We start from the raw sequence: 18,551 nt of genomic DNA, 5'->3' as shown, positions 1-18,551 counted from the left end.
CGCATGAGACATGGACACACTCTATGGGCTCATCCTTGTTTGCCTCAGACTCAAACTTAGCTGGGTATTCTTTGTTTTTGTCTGTCAAACATGGCACCAGCAAACTCTACCACATGAACAGTAAAATTACAGCCTAGGGTAGAAAACACTGAGCCCAAATCATTTGGTCAACAAGTGATAGCTTGAGGGCGGGGGGCTGGGGCTGCAGCTCAGTGCGTGGAGTGCCTACCCCATGTGTCTCCCAGTAAAAGCAAATAAGCCAAATCTGGAGGTACATACTTATAAGGCCATCACTCAGATAGGAGGTAGAAGCAGAGAGATTACAAATTCGAGGTCGTTCTCTGCTACATATTAAGTTGGAGGCCAGTTTGGGCCATGTAAGACTGTTTCCCTCTCCTCTCTCTCCCTCTCGCTCTCTCTGTTCTCACCTCCCGTATGTTAATGGGAAAAAGAGTTAAAACATAACCTGTTAGCATGTGGTTCAGCGCTGCAGCACTAGCCCGCATGCGTGAGGCCCTGGGTTCCGCCCAACACTGTGGTCCTCCTTCATATACTCCTTTAAAAGATCACATGCGCCAGGATTCTCCAGTGTGGGTGATTTCCAGACGGCACTTGATGATGTGACCTGGTTTTTGTCAGCGAGTTTGAACACGTAGCCTGGGCTCTCATTCTTATATCTAAAATGTGCGCAGATGACACTTGGCCCGCTCATTCAGTGTTGCCACAGCCCCAGACAGGGCCACGCCATTTGGCGTCTGAGGCAAAGGAGTAACCAGTCATCAGTCAAATCAATCCCGTCTTTATTTAAAATCTTTTTTGAGTCGTAGAATTTGTGCGTGTGTGTGTATGTATGTATGTGTGTGTGTATATATATATATATATATGAATTTTGTTTTTTATAAAAGACTGTGTTAAAAAAAATCTTGACAGCTGGGCTTGTTTGATCTTCTTTTCACCTGAGAAGATATCTTTGCCTTGGAATTTAGTAACTATTAAATATTGTTAATATTTAAGCTTTATCTTATTGATACTTAAATTTAACACTGTTAAATGTTATCAGCCCTCTTCCTTTCAGAGTCCCACTAGAATCAATAACATAACCTGGCTTACTTTGTGTCAGGAACTGACAATTGCTGCATTCTGAGGTCTTAAGTACTATTGAAGCCTTACAATTTTGTTACCATTACTTCTACCTTATAAATGCGATGCTTTTAAACACAAAAACACCTTCCCCACGAGCACAGCTAGTAATCACGAGTGGTGGGAATTAGAAAGTAGAAACTAGGTTTTTCGTTTTGTTTCCTTCCACTTGTAGCCTATAGCACCTTGCTCATACATTATTGAAAAGTCTGAATTCAGGTCGGGCAGCTAGGAACTCCTGCCTGCAGTAAACCAGGAAGGCCTCTAGGTGTCCTTCTTAACCAATATTGTAAGCTCGGAAAGTCAAGGCACACCCGAACTAAGGAAGATACTTGGCCTAAAAGGGTCTGTTCAGACGAAGGGCTCACGCTGAGCCGGCCACCTCTCCGTGGGTGGGAAAGCCAGGACACCACCCGTGTGTGCCTCATCACCGGAGACGTCTCAGTCCTGTGTGGTGCTGTCCCAGCTGCCCCTGGGCTGAGGCTTAGGCAATCTGGCTTGACCGCTGTTAGGTCTCAAAGAAACCCGGGACACTTATCAAACTGAGGTGCTTATTAACAAGTGAAAGCAAATGTTGGCTAGCTTTTCTAGCCTTCACTCAATACTTGTGGCTCCTCCCATCCCGCTCCTTACCCTAAGCCTCCCCAGCCCAGAGGCGGGGCTTCCCTCCCCCCAGTCTCTGATCATTGTATAACACGCCCTCTTGGTCTCTTGGCTCTCGGTCCCTTTGGCTCCTTTCTTGGTCCGTTTGTCGTCCCCCGTTCAGACTGGACCCTTCCAGATGCCTCTAGCTGTTCTCTCCCTCGCATCTACAGTAAAACCGGCTCCTCCTCAATCATACCTAGGAGGGGGCATGTCCTCTTCTTTCAATCACCTGTAATCTCACCCAGATCTACAAGACACTTCCTCTACTGGTACTGAATGGTTTTGTCCTAAGCTCTGGTTGATTTTTTTTTTCTCCAGGATGCCTTCAAAAGCTCTGAAAAATAGATTCTAAAAAATTGGCACTTAGAACTCTTTTCCAAATTTAACTGGCCTCTTGTAGCTTTTGCTAAGTCCTGCCGCCCCACTGTCCCGCTTGTTTGCTTTCTTAAGCGCGTTGAAAGGACAGGAACTTGTCGTTGGGCCAACCGCACGACCTGACCCAGCATGAGCTAGGAAGGTGTCGGGGCGGTGCCTGGGCGCCTGATTTAAGGTGGTATTCACGCTTGAGCTCTCACAGGTGTACTTTGCCCTAGCCTCTCGGGACAGTTGAGGCAGGAAGAGGTAGAAAACACCTTCTTCTAGTCCAGCCTTCCTATTCCCCCAGACTGAGTTGCAGGAGCTCACAGCTTCACAGACTCTCTCTTCTGCTGTGGTAACTGGAATCCACCCTTGAGTGCTTTCTTACCACACACTGGGACAAACGACTTAACTTCCCCGAGTTTTGGTTTGGGATTAAGAGTGGTGGCTTTGCTGCGATGGTTAAATAAGAAAAAAAAAAAAAAGTTCTAGGAGCTGGGGACATGAATCAACCCTTCACTGTAATGATTATTTCAGTATCGCCATTTTTAGTGGCTAAATTAATGTACCCTAAATCCTTGAAAACCTCAGCTTTGGGGCTGAGGAGATGACCCACTGAGTAAAGCAATCACCCCCTAACAATGAGGAACTCAGACTGCACCCTGAAAACACACATAGAGCTGAGTGATGGAGCAGCTCATCTGGAATCCAGTGGTCCCACAGTGAGCTGCACATCTGTAATGCAGGGGCCCACAGTGAGCTGCACATCTGTGATGCAGGGGTCCTACAGTGAGCTGCACATCTGTAATGTAGGGGTCCCACAGTGAGCTGCACATCTGTAATGCAGAGGTCCTACAGTGGGCTGCACATCTGTAATGCAGAGGTCCCACAGTGAGCTGCACATCTGTAATGCAGGGGTCTAGAGTGAGCTGCACATCTGTAACGCAGTGGTCCCACAGTGAGCTGCACATCTGTAACGCAGTGGTCCCACAGTGAGCTGCACATCTGTAACGCAGTGGTCCCACAGTGAGCTGCACATCTGTAATGCAGGGGTTCTACAGTGGGCTGCACATCTGTAATGCAGGGGTCCTACAGTGGGCTGCACATCTGTAAAGCAGTGGTCCCACAGTGAGCTGCACATCTGTAATGTAGGGGTCCCACAGTGAGCTGCACATCTGTAACGCAGTGGTCCCACAGTGAGCTGCACATCTGTAACGCAGTGGTCCCACAGTGAGCTGCACATCTGTAATGCAGGGGTCCTACAGTGGGCTGCACATCTGTAATGCAGTGGTCCCACAGTGAGCTGCACATCTGTAATGTAGGGATCCCACAGTGAGCTGCACATCTGTAATGCAGTGGTCCCACAGTGAGCTGCACATCTGTAATGCAGGGGCCCTACAGTGAGCTGCACATCTGTAATGCAGTGGTCCCACAGTGAGCTGCACATCTGTAATGTAGGGATCCCACAGTGAGCTGCACATCTGTAATGCAGTGGTCCCACAGTGAGCTGCACATCTGTAATGCAGGGGTCTAGAGTGAGCTGCACATCTGTAACCCAGTGGTCCCACAGTGAGCTGGAAGGCAGAGGTGGAGATTCCCCAGAAGTTCACGGGTGGCTAACACAGCAGAAACAAACAGTGCTGGGCAAACAAGAGCTTAATTCTCAAACAAGACCTGAGGCTGTCCTCTGGCAGCCCATGGGCGCTGTGGCAAGCGTACTATGGCATGTGCATGCCCCCGTTCACACATAGGAACAAGCCCACACATGCACAAGCGCGCATGTGTAAACACACACACACAAAGATTAAAAAACTCTCAGCCTTCTAGATCATGTTTACTATGGAACATCTCCTACTGCTTCCCCACAGTGTATTTTCAGAATACCCTGCTGGGCACATGCTGTGCTGTGCTAGTTGCATGCATTACACGGTACAACGCATGCAGTGCCCTTGTGAGTCCTGTACCCAGGAGGAAACTGAGGCCCAGGAGACGAATGCCAGCTCCAGAAACCGACAAGCAGTGAGGCTGGGATAGACTCCAAGCCTGATAGTCTGTCTCCAAGACTTCAAAGCCCACATCGCTAACCACTAGTTTATGAAGATGCTGCTGTCTGCCCAGACACCACCACCAACTCCCTGAAAGGCTTCTCCAGTAATTGAAGGGTGACTGGGCTGCCTCTCCCAGCCTGGAGCTCCTGGGATTCCTGATGAGATCTTTGCTGTTTCCCAGCTTTTGATCTTTTGAAGATGCCACTGTCTTCTGAAAATGAGAAAAGGGCAAGCTAGAGAATGGGTTCCCGGACATGGGGTGCGTGTGTGTTTGTGTGTGTGTGTGTGTATGTGTGTGTGTGCACATGCATGCGTGTGTGCATGTGCATGCGTGCGTGTGTGTGTGTATGTGTGTGTGTGTGCACATGCATGCGTGTGTGCATGTGCGTGCATGCGTGTGTGTGTGTGCGTGCGTGCGTGTGTGTGTATCGGGAAGAACAGGCATGGGATGACTTGAGGCTCCTTCCTGGAAAGAGAAATCTGTGGGGTAAGGTTGTAAAAGCCGCAGCAGCTCATTTTCCTCCCCATTATTTGCGAAGATAATTCCAGTGCACTGGCTGTTACCTGACCTTTCATCAAGAGCCTCTCAAATCACACCCTGGTGGAGGACATCTGAATGGCCATCTTGTAAACCACACCCTGTGGGCTGCCAGGACCGTACTTTCCGTCCTGACCATTGTTTGTGATCATCACCTTGCTAAGCTGCCTTCCAGCCCTTCCTCTTCCTTTCCCCTGACCCTTTTCCTCTCTTTCTTCCTTCTTTCCCCTTTTCATTGCTTTCCATTTAAAGCAGTTTCTCTGTCACTGGCTGTTATCCAAATAACGCCATGGTCATCCCAGAGCACGGGATCGAGGCATCAAATGCACGAGGCTCTGAAATTCTAGCTTTCATGGAACCAAAAGGCTAGGCTACCTACCTTAATGAGCCACTCTCTTCATGGTCTTTTCTACCCATTACCCAGATTTCTTCAGTATTAGCCTAGGCTGGCCTCACATTCCTTTAGTTTCTAAGATGTTGGCCTCCAAACTTGGGGAATGACCCACGCAGCAGCATCTCCTCAAAGGGACCCCATGTGTCCCACCAATCTTAGCATCTGTGTCCTGCTTTATTGTCTCTCATCACCCTTGGTCTTTACAGAATTAACAGTCATATCAAGTTATTCAAATAGTTATTCTCCCTAATGGGACTGAAGACCTGGGGAAACAGCCCATCCTATCCAGTTGCCTGGGTCTGTGACTTACGGATATGCAATGGGCCCACTAGTTAATTGCTGGGTGCTTTTTTTCCCCTCTGAATCACATATAATTTTGCCTGACTCTCACTAACAATCATTTTCTTTGCTTCTTTTCCTCTCTGTTTTAGGCTGTGGACCACAGTGTCCAGATGTAACATCTGCTCCTAGGTACACAGCCTATGGTTTCTCAAAGGATCACCCTGCACAGTCATGGTGGGATAACTTGTGTTTACTTATTGTTTCCGGGCCCCTAAACATCAGTCTGTACTAGGCTTTTTATTTTGGGCTAATAAGCAGCTCCCAGATCACGATACAGAGACTCATTATTACTTTTGAATGCTCAGCTTAGCTTAGCTCTTTTCTGACTAGCTCTTTTAACTTAAACTAACCTAGTTCTCTTTATCTATGCATTGGACTTTTTACTTTTCCGACTTCTTTATATCTTACTTTCACTGTGGTTTTTTTTTTATGGCTTCTGGCCCCGGGGAGTCTCCCTCATTCTCTCCTCCCCCTTCTCCTATTTTTTCTCTTGAGCCTGGATTTCTCCTCCTATTTACTCTCTCTATATGCCAACCCCACCTATCCCTCTCCTGACTAGTTATTGGCTGCTCAACTTTTTATTACACCAATCAGGTGCCTTAGGCAGGCAAGGGGAAACAAATGCAACACGTTATAATTAAACAAATGCAGGCTAAACAAGTGGAACCCATCTTTGCCTGGTTCCCCATGTTCACTGGGTGAATCCAAAGCATACCCACATACTTTCCCAGCACTCCACAGGGACCAGTGCAGTCATAGTTGATGCTGGCACACCTCTTCAGCCTTAGGGGCTTTGTCAATGATTAGCATTGAAGAAAATGATGGGAACATCCCCATTGGGTCAACTCCTACTCTCCTCCCCATCCCAGGTCACTGGTCTCACCAAAGCTGCTGGTACTTGGAAGCAAGAGGAATGGAGTGACGTTCTGTGTTTCACGTTAAGGGCAGTGCCAGGCAAGCGCCACCGAAGCAACTCTCCCGCTTGTCTCCCACGTTCTCCTGCCCCAAGTCAGACTCTTTCACTGACTCCAGGAAGAGGGTGGAGGTGTTTTCAGGACGTTTTTGTGATGGCCTAAGAGTCTGCTTGGAGTTTAGTTTCAGGTCACTCCTTCTTTGTGAGTGCCCAGACACACAGGGCCGACTTCCGAGGTGGCTTCTCAGCAACTCCATAAAGAGCACGCCATGTTTCATGTCACTGTACTGACCCTGACTCATCAACCCAGGAAGGATCAATACGCAGTCTCAGGGCTACTAATCAATACTTGGTTCGTTCTGCTTATCGGTGCTTGTAGCAAGTATGATGCACTGCAGTGAGAGGCTTTATTAACTAGAGCCGTTTAAGAAGTGGATGTGGTCCATGGGTGAACTCATTCGGCTATTTATAATTAAGTCTCGTAGAAGCCAGCTGAGATTTGGTGACACCCTGGTTGCAGGTTATCATGACCTGTGCTTGCACCCAGGTCTTACACTGCTTTTCTGTCATTGGTAAATGCAAATTAGGTGTATCAGTTGTGAGAGCTGGGTTTATATTGTATCATACAATTTTCACCAATCCATTGAAAATCTCTTTCTAGTTCAAGTATGTTGTAGTTTTCTTTTCTGTCCCTTTTTTTTGAAAGCAAGGTCTCACTATGTAGCCTAGGCTGGCCTTCAAATTGCAATCTTCTTGCTTTAGTGCCCTGGAGACTGGAACTGTAGGCACAAGCCACTATGCTAGACTCCTAAATGAGATTTCATATAGTGTAAATCAGGTGGGTGCTCAAAAAGCTTCAGGTTCTAGGAAATGGGAGCTGGAGATGGCTCAGTGGTTAAGAGCACATGGTTTTAGTTCCCAGCAACCACATGGGGGTAGTCACAACAGCCATAACTAAAATTCCAGCCCCTTGACGCCCTCTTCTGGCCTCCAAAGGCACTTGCATGCTTGTGGTATACATCCATATACTCAGACATACATGCATACACACAAAATAAAACAATAAGTCTTTTCTAAAACATTTCAGGTTTTGGTCCATTTTGGCTTCTTGTGTTAGAAACACTTAACTTTCAGTAGCTTAGGACATGAAGCTGAGTGAGCAGGATGTGTATCTTAACTTTCTCCAGTGCTTGGGTCCCTTATTACAACATGGGGAAGCCCAGGGCACCTCACCAGCCTGTTGGGAGGGCTAAACGAGGAAGAACACACCAAGCTCTTATGCATGTCAGGCTGGCTTCTGTCCCTCTAGCAGTGAGAAGGTCCAAGCCCCTTTCCACATCCAATCTGTCACGTGCTTAGGGTGGTGGGTGACTGGGCTGGAAGGAAGGGAGAAGAAAAGACCTAGCAGAAGTCAGAGGAGGGACAATAGGGTTAAAACAGAGAAGGTGGGGAACCCCCAAATTTTATTTTTACTTATTTAACTTTTGAGACAGGTTCTCGATCCAGTTGGCCTCAAGCTAGCTCAATGTAGAGTTGATGACTATGAATTCCTTCCTGTTCCTCCTGCCTCTACTTCCCAAGTGCAGGGATTATGGGTATATCCTCCACCTCGCCCAGTTTATACCCTGCTGGGGATGGAATCTAAGACCCTGTTCACGCTAGGCAAGTACTCTGCCAACTGAAGTGCGTCCATGCCCAGCCCTGTCTGGCACACTGAGCTGGAAGGGGAAGTAAGTGTATCATGACCTACAGGGCTTGCCTGTGTCCGAAGGTGTTTTCTCTCTCCGGAAATGAGCTGCATCTCACACACTTTAAGATGGTAAAGGACATTGAGTGACTTACCTTGTTAAGGACCGTGGGAGAAGTAGCCTCTTGGATGTTGAGCTCCAGTCTCAGGGCTGCTCAGGGCAGAGTCTGAAAGCTTCAATGCAGGAACTTGGGGCAAGTCAATATTCAGACAATGACTTAACTGAGGACGTGTTTTTTTCTGAGACAAAGTCTCACCATTTTTCCAAGGCCGGCCTCCTAGGCTAAAGGAGTCCTCTGCCAAAGCCGCTGCAGCTGCAGGAACTGTAGGCATGGCACCGGGGTGCTGGGTGATGGAGTAACTTTCCATCCATCAATGCTAACAATAAACACCAGTGTATGTCTGGATCTCTATTGATCAACCAGTAATTTACTTTCTTGAATTAATTTTCTCATAACAATTCAATTGATTTCATCTTAAAAATTTATAGTTTTACAATACATTGGAAAATTTAAAAATCAGTATTTTATCATTGACAGTTTGAAATGTACTACAGCACAACATCATAGAAACTTAATCAAAAATCATTATTCTAATACTGAAGATTCTCTAAGGTCCAATATTAGGACATGTCTTAGTCTAAACCCTGGTCCTTAGAAGAGGCCAAATTAATAGCTTAAAATGATCCTGGAATTTTTATTGCTTATGCACTTGTTAGTTCATGAATAAAAAGGTGAATTTTAAATTTTTCTCAAGTATAGAACAAAATACTAACATCGAGGGAGGCAAGTGTACTCTTTAAATCCACTGTATAAAATATGTATATCTGCTTATTTTTTATGTATATAGGACTGTATGTATGTCTGTGCCTTGTGCATATACAAGCCAGAAGAAGGTGCTGGATCTCCTGGGACTGGAGTTACAGATGGTTGTGAGCTGCTCTGTGGATGCTGGGAATCGAACCGAAGTCTTTAAGAGAGCAGACAGTGCTCTTAACCACTGCGTCATCTCTCCAACTCAAAATATGCATATTTGTGGGGCAGATATGGTACTGATATGGAGTGAGGCTCAAGATAAGTTAGGACGTTATACACATATAATAATATAGAATGGGATACTTGTAATACAATGCTAGATTTAAAAAGAAAATGTAGGCATAGAAAAAAGTTCCAAACTAAGGGAACTGCTAGAGAGATCTCAACAACTGAAGAGTGTGTTGGTTACACTCTGTGGCTGTGATGAAGCATCATGAACAAAAGAAACTTCAGGAGGGGTTATTTCAGCCTGCAGTTTCAGATCTGGAGTCCATGTCGTGGGGAGACAAGGCACACCATCGGAAGCAGGAAGCGCGCTGGTGACATTTTCATCCACACACAGGAAGCAAAGAGAGGAAGAAGAGGAGATAGGGAGATAAATAGGGAGGAAGGAGGTAAATCCTTCCTCCAGTGACTTCCTTCTTCCAGCTAGGCTCCACCCCCTAAAGGTTCCATAATTTCCCCATACAGTACTACCAACAGAGAAGCAAGTGTTCAAATAAATGCACCTATAGGGGACATTTCTCATCAGAACCACCAGAGAGTGCTTTGCTCCTCTTCCACAGGACCTGAGTTCACGTCCCGCACACACACACTGGGAGGACTCACCACCACTCGTGACTTCAGCTCCTGGGGATCTGACACCTTCTGTGGGCATCTGCACACTTGTGCAATACATGTATGCAGAGGCACGCATACGCAAAATTTAAAGGTTTTTTTTTTTTTTTTTTTTTTTGCACCAGATGGTGGTGGTGCACACTTCTAATCCCAGCACTGGGGAGGCAGAGGCAGGCAGATCTTGGCAAGTTTGAGGCCAGCCTGGTCTACAAAGGTAGTTCCAAGACAGCCAAAGCTATTGCATAGAAAAGCCCTGTCTCGAAAAATGAAACAAAATGAAATAACAAAACAACAAAAATAAAAAAAAAAAACAGAAGAAAGAAAGAAAGAAAGAAAGAAAGAAAGAAAGAAAGAACTCGAAACTAATGTAACAGACTAACAATTGCATTCTGGGGAACAACACTTGCAGGACGTGATTACCTAAGCTACCTGTGTTTCAAATGCTTTCTGTGAGTACGGAATATTTTTATACTAAAAAGACAATGTTTACATGTTGAAAATTTGCCTTGGTTAGCGTTTGCTTTCGCGTGAGCAGTTTCTGCAAAGGGCAGATGCGACCCTGTGGCAGAGCCACAGTCTCCTCCGATGCAGAAGCCCAGCCCCGTTTTCTCTTTGAAGGTTATACTTGTGATTCTGAGCACACGGCTTTTGGAGCAGCAAAGGGGGATCTTCGTGTAGGCTACATGCACAGAATGTTCATCTGAGTTTCCCTGCATCTCACTTCCACCCCTGCTCTTTCCAATAAACAAGATAAGACGATAGAGACAGAAATGCTTTCTTCCATTTAAAAGACTTGGCTTTAAAATAAAGATAAATTACTCACTATCAATCAGTTAGTGTTTTCAAACCCAAAAACCTAAAAATTCTCATCAATCATTCTCAGTGAAGCGATTATCTACCAAGCTTGATCAATTCCAAGGCCCTGTATCGAGAGGCACAGCAGTGGGCTGGGGTCTGCTGCAGTGGTAGAGAATCTGCCCAGGGTACGCAAGGACCTAGGTCCCGCCTCACACTGAAACAACAGAACAAAACAATATTTTATGTGTCACTAAGAAAGACAGAAAAACCAAACCGAACCAAACCAAAAACAAATACCCAACCACAGTCAATGCGACTAGGACATGATGATTATATGAGCCCTATTTTCAGATGTATGCATATAAGAAAGTGTATCTTGGAATCACAAAAACATTGTCATGGTAAATGAGTTTGTGTCTTGTCTGATTTTCTTCTTGAAATGGAGCACCTCAGACTGTCTCTTGTGTACCCCAAACATAAACGCAAGCACTCGAACGCATGTTCAGTAGCACACTTTCAGTTTATTGACCTATGTAGAAAAATAATAGGTCTCCAAAAGTCAAAACAGTGAAAGTAGATGCAAAAGGCTATTTCCAATTCCAGAAGGCTATACAAATATGCAAAAAGGAATAAGTTATTATTTTTTTAACTAGTGTCTTTTTTTTCCAAAAATTTTCCTGAATTTCATTTCTAATGATACAAATGACTAAGGACTGGTTTAACAAATCATTTTTATGTATATATTACATGCTTTGGAATACAAGTAGAAAAAGGTTCCAGAAAAGTTGTTGAGAAACATCTCTATTCACAATATGAACAAGAAACTCGTATAAAAAGGAGGGAAAAGGAAGCACCTTTCATGGGATTTCAGAGCCGAATAAAGAGACAAAGATCAAGGCTGCCCTACAAGCAAGCAAATTCCTACGAAGAACAAATGCAGCTAATGAGTTCCTCCAGAAGGCCTAGGAGGTAGCTGAAGCCTTGTGATTCAATCTCCTGCAGCTTGGAGTAAAATCCTTTCTGCCCATCTTGTTTCGTCACTGGGTGACTCAGATCTACTTCTGGAGTTCAGATCGTAGGTTCAGCTTTCTCCTGCTCAGCACTTTAAGGCACACAATTCGTTACGAGGATGTGGGTTGGCTTTGTCCTCTGGGGTCCTTTCCGTTATCATCTTGAAAGCCCTTTCCAGACTCTGGTTTCATGAACTTTCCACCTCAAGGCCGCCACTTCAAATGACAGGCGAGGTGGAGAGTCACCAGTCTGCACAGTCCATGTTGGGAAGCCCACCAGGGACTGGTGATATGTACCTTAAGAACGTTCTCCAAGCAGGGCTGGCCAGTTACTTCCTCTAGTTGGCTACCACCAAGTTATGGGACAGGATGCTACAGCGACCAGAATGACTAGTCCATACTATGGTGCTTATGAAGAACGTCATTTTGTAATATCTTAAACCATTTACACTCATTCAGAACTTCATGAAAATCTAGCTTCTCTTCAAGTAAGTTTCCAATACTGTCTAAATCATCATCTGTTTGTAGAAACAGTGTGTTTTCTGTCAGCTCACGAGTTCAAGCCTTGTAATGGTGAGCCATGACTTAGGAGCTTCAGGGTTCCCTCTCTCAGCATTCTGAACTGTGCTCTGAAATCTCCCATCCTCCTTTTCAATGGGACAAACTCCCTGAACATGTCCCCAGTTTCAAGGCTTGCCTCTGACAATTGTTATTCCCTTCCTAAGAGCTCGCTGTGGGACACGGCTTCATGCCAATTCTCTTGACAGCAAACCCACAACGGGACCAGACTTAGTGAGAGGTTAGTGCCTAGAGTTTGAAAGGCAGGTCTTCCTCCAGGGCTTTGTGGGGCCAAATGGGTGATTCACTTCCAAACCACGAAAGTCTTCTCTTTGCCCTTTGACGCCTTTCGTTTCTAAAGCCTTCTAGGAGACAAACACATTTTGCAAGGCACACTAGTGTGAGAACGTGCAGTGCTTGGTCAGGAGGTCCAGCTGCATTCAGACTAATGTTCCAGGCTTGGAGTCTTCGTGCCAAAAGAGTCTCTGCTCGCTACTCTCCAGGTTGTCCTCCAGCTGGTTTCCATCTGTACCGTCCAGTGGAGTGGTCTCTGCATACTGCCTGGTAACGAGAACCGGCAAAGTTACTACCTGAATCTCTTTTCCTAGCTCGTACAATCACTCCAACGGGTTAGAGGGAAGCACTGTTAGGTCAAAAGTTTCCAGAACCTAGCGCAGGAGGCAAAGAGCATACACTCTCTTCACCACACAGTGGAGCATTGTCTGACAGGGACAGGACAGATTGCTGAACTCTCGGGAGAGTTCTACCTCTGTTTACTTTTCATTTACTAATGATTAGGGCCCAGAAGGTATCAAGTTACATGTTAACTTAAAGGCATTTGTTGGGAAGAAATACAAATGTATTCTTTGCAGCAAAGAGTATTATGGGCTACAGTTTATTGCCCCATTTGACACTGCCTGGTTTGGTGTGTAATTTGATAATATCATCCCAGCGCTCATTCTCATATATTGTTTTGAATTCCCTTTGAAACAGCATAACTAGTTCCCTTATTAATAACGACACAAAAGCAAATCTTCGATGCATGCTTGCTTCTTAATTTGTTAACAAATCATATTTTAATTTTTGAAAAAGGCATGTTTTGACAACTCTTCAAATTAAGAGAATAAATTTCATGTTTTTCTCAGGGACAAGAAAAATACTTAAAGTTAGCAGGGATACCTTGAGATTTACGTCATATCCCGAGGGTTTATGAGCCAAATATAAATTGTCAGGGACCCAGGAAATGACATCATATAGGCACTGTGGTCTCAACACTGCCAGAAAAAAAAAAAATAGTAGAAACAGACATATTTGGATAGTGTATTCAAACAAGCACAGCCTGTTATACAAACGGTCCAGTTAAGCAAACCACGTTCTTCAACAGTAGGTTAAAAGAGGTTAGATAGTTAGTAGACTTGTGTTTGCAATTCCAAAGTCTTTTAGTAAAGCTGAGAAAAGAAAAAAAAAAAACCTTTGGAAAGAGAGCTTTGGGCAGAGATACTATAAAAATTCAGGATTTTAGTGTTTTCAGGGAACGTCAAAGCAAAGTCAGATTTCACAACCTCACACGGCAGCCAGGAAGGGCAAAAGTCCTGCTGTCCAGAAGCAGCAGGCAGAGTGGAGCGCTGTACTTACTCCCGCTGGCTACACTGAGCAAGACAGAGCTTAATACTGAGCTCGCCTCTGGAGTCACAGCCTTCCTCTGCGACAGAGGGCCTCGCTTGTGCCTATGAGGGGAAAGTTAGACAGGAAGAGGAAAGGACGAGGAAACAGGAAGTGAAAGGAAACAAGTTCATCTGAAACCCGGCAGGAGAGCACAAATCTGCCCCCTCTGAGTGTCTGTCTGCCTTGGGGAGTTCACCAGTGCCAGGTTTGCCGAACCATACTAGGGAAAAGTCGCCAGTAAAAACTCCTAGCTTTCTATAAATAACATACAGCTTATTAAAAAAAAATATAAACCCGCTCATATGTTGCTGAGCCTTTTAAGACTTTAGTGTGGACAATCTAGAGTTTTTCTTCTGCATTATGAAATTTATTTCATCTCTTACTTTTATTAGCATAACTAATGTACTAATTGAACAAAATAAGGTTCACTATAACATTTTCACATGTGTATGTGTTCTGTCTCTGATTTTAAAAATGGTGCTTTCTGTTGGTTGGCTTGCTTTGTTTTTTGACATAGGGGCTCACATTATAGCTCAGATGGACCTTAAGGTCATTATGTAGTCCCGGCTGCCCACAAGTTTACACCAATCCTCTTGCCTTCGCCTCCCAAGAGCATGAATCACCATGGCAGCTTTAAAAACATGTTTCCATAAAAATGCATCATGCATTCTTAAGGCAAATTTCTGAAGTTTTATCAGTGGTTATTGCTGTATTTGGCTTGTTAGTAAATTAAATTAAAATGATCGGATTGTATCATAGTTTTAAAAATCCTGCACAAAACAGGTATGTACTTCTGTGATCTTTGGGGCATAAGTGTTCCCCATTCTTAAAGACCACACTTGTCAGTTTTAAGTATTAACCCTAGTTTGGGGACGAAGGCTGAGGATGTGATCTGAAATGCAGGCAAACACAGCACACAGGATACATTAATATCACTACTAATACGAAGGATCATAATGTTCAACTATGGAGCTTCTATATAAAGCATCATGTATTTAATACTTAGTTATATATGTAAGGTTTAAAATGTTGGAGAGATGGCTCAGTGGCTAAAAGAACTGGCTGCTCTTCCAGAGGAACTGGGTTCAATTCCCAGCACTCACATGGTAGCTCACAACTGTCTGTTTCAGGGGATCCAGCACCCTCATACAGAGTATATATGAGCAAAACACCAGTGCACATTAAATAAAAATAAATCATTTAAAAATGTTTAACTATAGTCACATAAAAGGTGGTGCACACCTTTAATCCCAGAACTAAGGAGGCAGAGACAGGTAGATCTCTGAGTTTGAGGCCAGCATGGTCTACATAGTAAGTTCCAGGACAACCAGGACTACACAGAGAAACCCTTTCTTGAAAAATCAAAACAAACAAACCAACAAAAAGTTTAACAACATAGGACTGAATTTTTAAGATATTAAATTTTTAAATGAGATGTATAATTTAATACACAGTATAAGATGCAAAACTGTATTTACCGTATCATTATGGTCATGTTCGAAAGGACAGAGGGTCATAAAGAAACGTGTCAAATGTTGATAACACTGTCTCTGGTTGGTGGAATTAAGGCTCCATTGTTATCTTTGCTAGTCCTTTGTAACTCTCCATGTTTTCTCCACAGTGAGTGACGTGAGTTTGCACAGTGGAACTTTAAATAGCTTCCAATTTCCTGCACACTGTGTCCCCTCTGACCCTAGCCTGCTCTGACTGAAATATATAGGCAGACTTGGAGAAAATAGATTTTCTTCTCAGAGTGTTTAGCAGCTTCAGGAATCAATGAAGGCAGAGATAATGATAAGAGAACCATTTTGTGCACTGACTCAGCAAAAAGGAAAGAATCACCGTTCAAACAAGAAAAGCATCAGCAAATCTAGCCAAGGTGCTGAGAGCTGTGTTGAAAGAGTTATGCTCAAACTTGGGTCTGCTCATTATGGTTCCTGCTACAAACTCATTCTCAAGCATGATTTAGACAAGTCCCAGCCCTCTGACATCCTGCGAAGTACAGTTCCACCAAATCTATTTTGAGCACACCCTTTGTTGAGCTGAGACAATTGGCTTAATATTTCAAGCCAAGAAAAACTCTGGTGGAATTCGGGAAAGAAAAACAAGGATTGGGGGACCAAATACTTCCAATTAGCCTGGACCGCCAACTGGCTCTGCAGGGAGCTGCTAACCTGCCCAGTTCGCTAGCACAGACACCGTGCAAGCTGTGGTCTTTCTAAGTTTCCTTCACTGGAAGTGGCAATGGGACTTAAACAACAAGATCAAGTTCTCGACAACAACCAAAAAGTACCGAGAAAGTGCTTGTCTTCACGGCACTGTTGGTGTAAATGGAAGGAATGAAACTAGTTCCTCCTCCGCAGAAGAATTAAAAACCGTGAGAGTTCTAAGTCTGTGATTTTGGGGAGGGCCCTTGTTAAGTTTTAGGCTAATCTCTTTGATGCATTTTAGTGGGCCTGAGACGATATGCTAATCATTTGCTCCATCCACTTGCCTATCAGTCTGGGCCAGGGGAGTTACTCGCTCACTCTGGGAGAAGCTGGTGAATCTTTAGGGTCGCACTGTGCCGCCTTGCATGTATGCACTCCCTTTACTGTTTACGGAGACCTGCTGGAGCAGACAAGAAGGACAGATGGCTGTGTCCAACGCGTCTTAGCGAACACAAAAAGACAGCAAGTGGGGATATCTAACTCACCAACTGCTGGCTGGACTCTGGTACAAAGAGCTTTACTGGGGGAGAGGAATTTTCCCTGCAGTTTTTCTCTCTTCCAGAGGAGACTTATCCACAATTACAGTTTTAAATACACCCTTACAATGGAAGAAAGAGAACAGCCCAGCTGTGGACTGAGGCTTTCATGCGGACAGCTGTAAGACAAGGCTCACTTTGGACGAGCTCGAGGGAGCTCAGAAAGCTTCAAAAGTCCGGTTGCATTTTCTGGCTTTGCTGGCCATGTGCTGTGTGTCAAAGGCACTTAGCTTTGTTCTCAGAGTACACGCACAGACACAGCTACCAGTAAACTAACGAGCATGGCCATCTTCCAATCAGACATTATCTACGGAATGAGGTGGCAGTTGGGTTCAGCCACAAACCCGGTGTTACATCTCGTCACACCGAGACTTCATTGTGGGAGCCAGGTAACCTTAGGAGAAGGCCAAGCTTCTAGAACCTGCTCAGGACTTCCTCACCTGCTTGGAGAGGGCAAGGGATTGTAGATGCTGCCGTAGTAGCTGGTGTAGGGAGAATGCACTGGATTTTCGTATTCTGACAGCCCCACGGTTACCTGGGTCCTCCAGTTCCCGGAAGCATTTGTAGAAGACACTAGGAAAAAGAATGGGAAGGGGGAGCACGTTAGTTGAAATACTTCAAGCCAATCTCTTCAGGTTGCCTCACACTCAAGTGTGTGTAGAGCCGAGAAATGAAAGGCCTGAGTTTGGTTTTGGATTTGCCAGTGCTGGGGATGGGTACAGGCCATCTACCACCAAGACAGAACCCCATATTTGAGCCGGCTTAGTGACTGAGCGACCCTGGGCTGATAGCTTATTCTTTTCAAGGTTCAGTTTCCGTCCCTGTGGAGAGGATAATGACATAAATATGTTCTGTGTGGCCACAGCACCAGGACTAAAGGTAACTATGAACATCTTTAACCTAGTGAAGAAGACAGACTCACAACCTGATAATTTATTATTAATAGCATTCTGAAGGAAGGACGAAACATTTTCAATTATGCATATTTCTAAGTAGCCCAGAAGAAAAGGGAGAGGAGTCTCATGAAGGGAGAGAAGCTCGCCCTGGGGCCTTCAGCTCTGAGATGGTACCCGAGAGTACCTAGAGTCTGTGGAGGAAAAACATCCAGCCCGGTGACTTGTTGAGACTTGACTGCCAAAGGCAACACAAGGCCACTGGCAAGACAGGACATTTTCTGTTGTTGAGTCAAAAACAATGGGGGTGGGGGCAGAAGCTAGCAAAAGGAGGAAGAGGCCAGTTTGTAAAAGAGACTAGTTGGGAACCAGGGGAGGACATGGGCATCATTCTGAAGCCGAGCCGGATTGAAGGCCTGCCACTGGTTTCTGCTGCCCTCTCTGTAAAACCAGTCCTGCATCACACCTGGGCTACGCGGGTGGCTCTACATTCCTGTGCATATCCAAGTCTCTCACACACAGGCCTGGTCATGGTTCTTCCTGTTCGCCATGTTCTCTTCCTGGCTACTGACCTCTTTCCACACCCACCAGCCACTCGGCAGTCACCACAGACAGACACACTTCGGAATACAGCTACTTATAGTACCATGTAATTTTCACTAACGGATGTAGGATTCTTGCGGTGGGTTTCCAAGACTGAGGCCTTGGGGTCATACTGTTCGAGCTGGAACAGAAGCCCCTACTTTGTTACCTGCCAGCCAAGAGGATTGGCAGGGTCATTCAAACGCTACACCAGAGTCACGGCAACTGTAAGATAAGAATCATAACAAACCCAGCTACAGCAGTCACTGCTACTCATACTAAAGGGGAGAGCACCCTGCCACAGAGAGCTGCCAAGTCAAGGTGGCTACCGTCACTCCTGAAGCTGAGTCACACGAAGCCTTCGGGTGGTACGAAATCTGACTAACCAGAAACAGGAAGTGCAGCTCTCCGTGTGAATGAGGTGTGCCTGTAGAACTCCATCTCTAAAGCTGTAAAGTGGGGGAGGAATGAGGAACATTCCAGAAAGGATTTCAGGGAGCCTTGGTTTCATCCATTTACCAAG

At 45.1% G+C, this 18,551-nt stretch overlaps 1 protein-coding gene across 9 annotated transcripts in view; it reads right to left on the bottom strand.

Annotated features, from left to right (window-relative positions):
* Positions 1-11,075: 11,075 nt before the first annotated feature.
* Positions 11,076-18,551, bottom strand: part of Frmd4b (FERM domain containing 4B) — a 326,048-nt gene continuing 318,572 nt past the window's right edge. For 4 of the 9 annotated variants that reach the window (XM_075983380.1, XM_075983374.1, XM_075983379.1 and 1 more), the window contains 2 exons: positions 16,994-17,126; positions 11,076-12,703 (listed from right to left, as the gene is read on the bottom strand). In XM_075983380.1, the coding sequence (XP_075839495.1) occupies positions 12,583-12,703; positions 16,994-17,126 (254 nt within the window). In that variant the 3' untranslated portion in view covers positions 11,076-12,582. Of the gene's footprint in view, positions 12,704-13,777; positions 13,870-16,993; positions 17,127-18,551 lie in introns of all 9 variants that reach the window. The other 5 variants (XM_075983378.1, XM_075983376.1, XM_075983377.1 and 2 more) reach the window with 3 other exon arrangements.

The sequence above is a fragment of the Microtus pennsylvanicus genome, chromosome 8, assembly GCF_037038515.1.
Source record: "Microtus pennsylvanicus isolate mMicPen1 chromosome 8, mMicPen1.hap1, whole genome shotgun sequence".
Classification (NCBI taxonomy): domain Eukaryota; kingdom Metazoa; phylum Chordata; class Mammalia; order Rodentia; family Cricetidae; genus Microtus; species Microtus pennsylvanicus.
This window is presented reverse-complemented; position numbering and strand designations above follow the sequence as displayed.